Source organism: Lolium perenne, chromosome 2 (assembly GCF_019359855.2).
Source record: "Lolium perenne isolate Kyuss_39 chromosome 2, Kyuss_2.0, whole genome shotgun sequence".
NCBI classification, from domain to species: domain Eukaryota; kingdom Viridiplantae; phylum Streptophyta; class Magnoliopsida; order Poales; family Poaceae; genus Lolium; species Lolium perenne.
Genome location: NC_067245.2, coordinates 85584578 through 85593055, shown reverse-complemented (window position 1 = coordinate 85593055; position 8478 = coordinate 85584578). Strand labels below are relative to the sequence as shown.

Below are 8478 nucleotides of genomic sequence, written 5' to 3'. Positions count from 1 at the left end.
AGTAGTCTACCCCTGGACTATGGGTCCATAGCAGTAGCTAGATGGTTGTCTTCTCCCCATTGTGCTTCATTGTCGGATCTTGTGAGCTGCCTAACATGATCAAGATCATCTATCTGTAATTCTATATGTTGCGTTTGTTGGGATCCGATGAATAGAGAATACTTGTTATGTTGATTATCAAAGTTATGCTTATGTGTTGTTTATGATCTTGCATGCTCTCCGTTACTAGTAGATGCTCTGGCCAAGTAGATGCTTGTAACTCCAAGAGGGAGTACTTATGCTCGATAGTGGGTTCATGCCTGCATTGACACAGGACGATGACAGAAAGTTCTAAGGTTGTGTTGTGCTGTTGCCACTAGGGATAAAACATTAGTGCTATGTTCAAGGATGTAGTCACTAGTTACATTACGCACCATACTTAATGCAATTGTCTCGTTGTTAGCAACTTAATACCGGAGGGGTTCGGATGATAACCTGAAGGTGGACTTTTTAGGCATAGATGCAGTTGGATGACGGTCTATGTACTTTGTCGTAATGCCCAATTAAATCTCACTATACTCATCATGATATGTATGTGCATGGTCATGCTCTCTTTATTTGTCAATTGCCCAACTGTAATTTGTTCACCCAACATGCTGTTCGTCTTATGGGAGAGACACCTCTAGTGAACTGTGGACCCCGGTCCAATTCTCTTTACTGAAATACAATCTACTGCAATACTTGTTCTACTGTTTTCTGCAAACAATCATCTTCCACACAATACGGTTAATCCTTTGTTACAGCAAGCCGGTGAGATTGACAACCTCACTGTTTCGTTGGGGCAAAGTACTTTGGTTGTGTTGTGCAGGTTCCACGTTGGCGCCGGAATCCCTGGTGTTGCGCTGCACTACATCCCGCCGCCATCAACCTTCAACGTGCTTCTTGGCTCCTCCTGGTTCGATAAACCTTGGTTTCTTTCTGAGGGAAAACTTGCTGCTGTGCGCATCATACCTTCCTCTTGGGGTTGCCCAACGAACGTGTGAAATACACGCCATCAACAGGTAAGATATTACTTTGCCTTCTTGCATCAACACACATCCAAGACCAATCTTGGAGGCGTCGCAGTACACATCAAAGGGCTTGGTAATGTCCGACATAACCAGTATTGGGGCTGTTGTCAACCTTAGCTTGAGCTGTTGGAAGCTCTCTTCACACTTGTCGGTCCATTCGAACTTCCGGTCCTTCTTCAACAATTGAGTCATTGGTCTTGCTATGCTCGAGAATCCTTCAACGAATCGGCGGTAGTATCCCGCCAATCCGAGAAATGCACGGACCTCGGTCTGAGTGGTTGGGGCTTTCCATTCTTCAACAGTTTTGATTTTTGCGGGGTCAACGGCAATTCCTCCGGCTGACAAGATATGACCCAAGAATCCTACTTCTTTCAACCAAAACTCACACTTGCTGAACTTGGCATACAACTGATGTTCCCGAAGGGTATCTAGGACCACTTCCAAATGTTGCTCATGTTCTTCTTCGGACTTGGAGTAAATGAGGATGTCGTCGATGAAGACAACGACAAACTTGTCCAGGAAGTTCATAAAGATCTTATTCATGAGATTCATGAAGTAAGCGGGAGCATTGGTCAATCCAAATGACATGACATTGTACTCATACAATCCATATCTGGTGGTAAAGGCAGTTTTTGGGATATCGGTGGCACGAATCTTCAGCTGATGGTATCCTGTCCGCAGATCAATCTTCGAGAATACTTGGGCTCCGGTCAGCTGGTCAAACAGATCTTCTATCTTTGGCAACGGATACTTGTTCTTGATGGTGACATCGTTGAGTTTACGATAGTCCGTAACCAAACGAGTGGCACCATCCTTCTTATCCACAAACAAAACTGGCGATCTCCAAGGTGACGCACTTGGTTGAATCAGGCCTTTGAATAGCATATCATCCAGTTGCTTCTTCAGTTCCACTAACTCTGCCGGGTTCATGCTGTAGGCTCTCTGGGCTATAGGTCCGGTTCTGGGGATTAACTCGATGATAAACTCGATATCCCGATCTGGGGGCATACCGGGTAGATCATCCGGAAACACATCAGGATATCGACAAACGACCCTGATCTGATCCAAGGTGGGTTTAGCTAGGCTTTGGTTGCAGGTGAACTTTCTGGGCATCCTTTCAGATATGTGTTCGACTATTATTCTGGTGCTACTAGTCATGGTGATGGCCTTCTTGGCACAATCAATCAGTCCATGATGTTTCGCCATCCAGTCCATTCCGAGGACTACTTCCAAACCTTTGGCTCCCAGAACAATCAAATTTGCATAGAATTCTATTTCATGTATTCTGATTGGCACATCTTTGCAAATTTTTCTAGCTTTAGTTGTTGATCCGGGTATTTGAACTATCATGACATGCTTCAAACTGATGGGTTGAATCTTACTAGTGCATGCAAAATCTTCGGTAATGAATGAATGCGATGCTCCAGAATCAAACAGCACTCTTGCGGGTATTGAGTTAACAGAGAACATACCCAGCACAACGTCTGGGGCTTCCTGAGCTTCTTCTGCATTCATGTGGTAGAGGCGGCCGTTGCGGTTGTTCGGGTTGTTGGGGGCGAACTTCTTGTTGGTGGTGACATGACGCTGCTGCTGCGCAGGGCCTGAGAGGTTGGCGGCGGTCTTGGCGAGCTTCTTGGGGCACTCATAGGAGAAGTGCCCCGCCACTCCGCACTCGTAGCAGTTGTAGGTGGACTTGTCCTTGGGGGTGATGGGAACAGCATTGCTCCCAGTCCTTGGGGCGGTGTTGGAGTTGTTGTTGGGGGCGCGAGGTGGAGCGCGGTTGAAGTTGTTGTGGTTGTTGTTGTTGTTGTTGTAGTTGTGGTGGCCTCCTGGCCTGGGGTTTCCTCCACTCAGGTTCTGATAACTCGGACGTGGATTCTGCATCGGGGGCTTGTTGTTTCTTGGGGCGAACCCTCCACTTGAGCTGGGGCGATACTTGTGGTTATTGATGGGCCCACTCTGGTTCATCATGCGGCGCTTGCGGTTTTCATTGGCTTGGTGTATCTTCCCCTCCATCTGAATGGCGGAGTCAACGAGGGCTTCTAAGTCAGCAAAGGGGATGTTGATCAACACAGTCTGCATCTCATCATGCAGTCCATTCAGGAACCTCTCCTTCCTCTTCTCGACGGTATCCGTCTCATCCGGGGCGTACCTTGACAAAGTGAGAAACTTGTCGCGGTATTCCACCACGGTCATTCTGCCTTGCTTCAGTTCCCTGAACTCATCCCTCATCTTCTTAATCAAACCCGGGGGCACATGATACTTACTAAACTTGAGTTTGAAGTCCTCCCAAGTCATCATTTGCCCCGCATGTAAGGCGCGGGTACTTGTCCACCAGGCACGTGCAGGTCCAGCCAGATAGTGGGTGGCGAACAACACCTTCTCGTTGTCCTCCACTCCGGCAACCTCGAGATTGTTCTCCATAGTTTGGAGCCAATCATCAGCATCGAGGGGTTCCTCTGTCTTGCTGAACACCGGTGGGTTGGTGTTTTGGAAGTTTTTCAGCTTCGACCCTGGGTGGTCGTGGTTTCCGTGGCCTTGCCCTGAGCAATCTGTTGAAGTGCAGCTAGGTTGGCTTGCCGTTCAGCTCTCTCGACTTCTCTATCAGCCAACATCTGTTGCAACATCTGCATCATTGCCTCTTGAGTCATGTTGCGAGTTGGAGGTGCCATCTGAACAGGGATATGGATAATGAGACGAGAGGGAAATTTCTATGGCTCATTTTGGGATAAATTTCACACAACTTAAACTTGATTCATAAAAATATTAATAATATTACACACACAAACATAGTCATGGAGGTAGCAAATATTACAAGCCAAATGTTCAGGAGGGTTTTAAGAACCCTGACGTGGGCATTACCCTTCGGGTAACTAGTATTGCCCTATCTGATATTGACAAGTTGGAGGCCCATGAAGCTACCAGAAGGCGAGATGGGCCACTAGGCCGGTGCGTCAGAAGATTCCTTGACGGACAAGATCAGGAAACGGACAAACAAGGAAAGATTAGATCTAATCTACTGTAAACCTAGTCGTCCTCGGGTAGGACCCTTGAGACCTGGCCTCCTATATAAAGGCCAGGAGAGGGCCTGCCGAGGGATACGATCAATCTTAGAGGGACGAGTAAAATAAATTCAATAGAAGTATGAATATAATGAAACATAAAAGTATATTCATATGTTAGAGGGACACATACCACCATCATGCATATCACAGTGGTAAACTTCAATGAGATGTTCTTAGGAGCTAAATCTGGCGCATGATTGAGGTATGGATGAGACAATGCACTGAAGTGTGTTTATGAGACGAACATCTGAGTGAAATTTTTTTTGGAAGCAGCAAGGTCACTACACAAATGAAAGATAGGCTTGACATATTGACCATCGGAAGAGTTTATTGCACACATGATGGAGATGCAACACATTTCATCAACTAGATACTTTATAGGAATGAGAGAAATAACAATCCATCAACTATATATTTCAAAACAAGAAGATGCAATACATTTAAATACCATAATAATTACATTTCGTAAAAATCACAAAATCTAGCAACAGAAAGAAGGGGTTTACCAAACTAATTAATGTAAGTCGATATCTTGTTGTGGCATGTCAATGTCTATACCTATAAGATAAGGAATTGATGAAAATGCTTCTTCCCAATTCAATTATGGTTTCTTGAGATAAAAATTTAGATAAAATATTTTCCAATAGTTAAAAGGCAACAACAGCAATGTATTAGTGTTTAAGTTGAATAATAGTTGTGGGTATGAATACATAACTAGCATTCATTGCAATGCCAAACGACATCCGACTGCTTCCTTCTTCTTCGTCATTTCCAAATAAGAAAGCAGCGCACCGCCAACACCATGGCGATCACTAAACTAACAATATTGTACCCTTGTCCATCTCAGTCTAGAGCCTGAATCTAGCCGGGTAGAAAAATAGTAAATACTACTCCCACTATTCTAAAATAACTGAAGATTTATAGACGTCTACAACACCAATTTATTTTTATTAAATTTGTCGCACAATATGTTGTCATACTATACAGATTTCATGTTTTACAAATTGATATATTTTTTCTATAAATTTGATCAAACATGGAGAATTTTGACTTAGGATAAACCTAGAACTTCAATTATTTTAAAAATTGGAACAGAGGGAGTATCAGCCATGTGCAGTTGTTAAATGAGCCAATTTCCTACAGTGAAGAAAAGTACTATCAACATTTTATCCCTCTGATTCAAGTAACATCAAGATGTATATATATAATTCCAGGTTGATAAGCAGTTGTCTGCTCTGACTGTATGTCATTTGAATTCTGGCACTACATGTAGTTGTTGATTTATAAGGCTGGGCTCTAGTCGTACTTGTTATATGTGAGAAAATGTCGTTGAAAACTGATGCGCCTTGTTTTTGGGCAAGCGATGCGTGGCGAGCATGATAAAAACAACCAATTCTAATGATATGACCACGTTGTAATACTTTGTTCATACTGCATGTGTTATTTGTCTCAGGCTGTGCTGTATTCAGCTTTCAAAGCATGAAAACAAGACAAGATCAAACCACACGACATGTCAAAAACTGAAACAACTGAATTGAAATTGTGTTCAGACAAGACTATACGAGCCATTTATTGCGACACAAGACAGCTCTGTATCCATGCAGACAACATAACTGATGACATTTTACTTGCAAACAAACTCGCCAGAATCATTGCTCGTTTACAAGGAAAGGAAGCACAGAATGTTCAACTGCATCTCAGCATAATTTCTAGATCAATAAGATGTCCTCCAAATTCCAAAAGAAAGCAAGCGGTAAAAACATTTCTAAGCTTGTTGAAGATCAGATAGTGTTTTGTGACGCAGCATGCATGGTTACTCAGGCAATGTCATGGAGAACAAGCCTGGATGGTCCGGTGCCGGATGAAGATGGTGCATGCAGTGGATCTGTAGGTTTACGCTTTCTCACAGGTGGCGCGAATAGCTGCACCTGCCAAGTATTGACGTTCTCGCTTGGAGTTGGAGCAGACGATTCTTCCCAATTGACCTGTAAACGTAGAGGCAAATTCATCATCCTTGTAAATCTGAAACGTCAAAGAGCCAAATTTGTGTGGCAATTGCAGGCATATCAAGTGTGTGGCAATAGCAAGCGTGTTGTTTTCTGTGACAGTTACATCAAACAAGTTTTGACATAAATAAATGCCCAATCATTGACCCAGAAGTATGCTAATCCTGCACTACTAGCAAGTTTGGATGTTTCTGTTCTGGTAGAACAAAACATCTGAAATTTCAAACTCCATTTTGCTTCAGTCTTGTTATTGGCTGAATGCATATCCTGATACGCATAGAAACATGCAAATAAAGATTATGAAGGGAGATGGATGCGGTTGCTTGGTACAAAGTAATCACTGAAATCATAAGGATCTGAAGATAATGCCAACACTAGTAAGCAGGATGCAGCTGCTTCTACTACAAGCTTTGCTGATATTTCTGTCAAACAGAATTATTACTGATAGTTATGAAAGCTTGTCTATAGTGCAGATAGTGGAGTTATTTCAAAGAGGAGAATATACAGAATAAACTTGCAGTTACATGTACAGGGGGCTCCTAAGTCCTAACCAAAGGCGAACAATGGCAGATAATTAGTTCCCTCATAGTTATGCAATATCAGCATCAGATACTAAAGATCATGTCACACAGTCTTGTGATGGTGTTTCAGTTGATAGTATGGCGCAATGAGAAATTTAGGATCATCACATACATAGTATGCAGTATGTAGTATAAACCATCAGATATATCTACTGTATGTAATCGGATAGGATAAATAGCTTTGAATCATGCAGATACACAGGAACCACAGCATGACACATACCTGCAACTGGCACCAGCGGCCGTCGTTGTTCACGGCGGTGATGTCGCCATGGAAGTAGCTGGGAGCCCCGGCTTTATCCCTGCTCGCCTGCATCTCATGGTTGTTCACTGGGACTTCCATGCGTACTTTGAGCCCCTGCTCCCAGTCGAACCGAAGCCTGTCGTCCACCTCGGTCCTCGGCACGACGAAGGGCCAGCCTTGTCTTGGGTAGTAGTGGACGGTGAAGGGGTCGGCGGGGGCGTTGTGGACCTGCCCCAGCACGAGTTGGCTGCTTGGCACGGCTCCCGCCGCCGCGCTCGCCGCCTGGAAGTTGTCGAGCATCTCAGACGCGAGGTCCGTGCTTGGCTCGCCGCGCCGAAAGCCGATGAGGAGCCCGCCTTGGCCTTCCGCGCAGCGCATGAGGACGACGCCGTCCTTGCCCTTGCCCATCTTCAAACCCTTAGATTGGTAGTAGTCGCTCCATGGCTGTCTCAGCGTGTTGCTGCCGTTCTGAAGGAAGTGCTTGAATGTTATGGTGTCGCCGTGCACAGTCACGATGTCCATGTCTTGGTTCGGGATTGGTTGGCGTTGGCCTGAAGGATGTGGAACCAGCGGAAGCAGCGGTGGGTAGAAGAGCTCGTCGGCGCACGGCTTGGGAACGACAAGGCGCAGGTCATCGCTGGTACCCTCCATGTGCTTCACGTAGTAGCGCAGTTCGGGGAACTGCGGCGGCGCTGGTGCGAGCGCGGGCGCGGGCGCGGCGGGGGGCTGCGCTGGCCCTTCGCCATGGTGTAGAGAGATGACGGCGTAGGGGGAGTCGGAGACTGGGTGGTAGTGCAGCACCACGGATTCGACGGTGCAGGGGATAGCGGTGTCGGCGGGCACAACGGGGAGGTTGTGGCCGCGGCACTGGTCGGCGTGGCCTTTGGGGAAGTAGTAGACCTTGGTGCCGGCGGAGGGGAGGCGGGCGAAGGGACCAGCGCAGGCCATCCAGATATCCTGCGCCATCCGCCGGTCGGCCAAGGCGGCGGCGGCGGGGGGGAGCGCCATGGGGAGGAGAGGACGGAGGACGGTGAGGTGGTGAGGTGAGGCCGGCGTGAAAGAGAAGAGCACCAGGGAAAAAGTGCGCTCCGTCTCCGTGGTGGTCTTGTCGTCTTATGGGGGAGGGGGCTTCCAGATTGCTCCAGCTAGTGTTCACACTTCCCACACCAATCTTGATGCAGCGGCCAGCTCCTCCCCTGCCAGCTTATCACACACGCACATAGATCATATATTGTTTTTAGTACATATGTATTTAAAAATTGATCATAGCTAAGTGGTTTCTTTTGGATTTAAAGAAGTCACAAAATCCTTGGGTACTATTCCCGTAATTTTCAAGGACATGGATAATTCCAAGAAGCTATTCTTCCCATTTCTAATGTTTTTTTTTAAATAGGGAAAACAATTATGAAAATACTTTTACATTGTGTTTGGATTCATAAAATTTGTGCATGGAATTCGAATTTGAGGCCAATTGGCCCAATTCGGCTCTTTGGGCTGCCTTAGAATTAAGGTCTGGAAACGAGAGGCAAATTC

General features: G+C 45.8%; 1 protein-coding gene across 1 annotated transcript; it reads right to left on the bottom strand.

The window, feature by feature from the left end:
• Positions 1 to 5711: 5711 nt before the first annotated feature.
• LOC127333157 (auxin response factor 13-like) lies at positions 5712 to 8044 on the bottom strand. Its single transcript, XM_051359484.2, has 2 exons — positions 6925 to 8044; positions 5712 to 6099 (listed from the first exon to the last, which is right to left on the bottom strand). The coding sequence occupies exons 1-2, from the start codon at positions 7951 to 7953 to the stop codon at positions 5932 to 5934; spliced, it is 1197 nt and encodes a 398-aa protein (XP_051215444.1). The 5' UTR covers positions 7954 to 8044; the 3' UTR covers positions 5712 to 5931.
• Between the last annotated feature and the right edge of the window lie 434 nt (positions 8045 to 8478).

Bases quoted from the DNA above. Each gene is read 5' to 3' on its own strand.
- LOC127333157 (XM_051359484.2), bottom strand. From the start codon at position 7,953: ATGGCGCTCCCCCCCGCCGCCGCCGCCTTGGCCGACCGGCGGATGGCG. The intron at 6,100-6,924 runs GTATGTGTCATG...CTACGTTTACAG, and splicing joins GCCGCTGGTGCCAGTTGCAG to GTCAATTGGGAAGAATCGTC.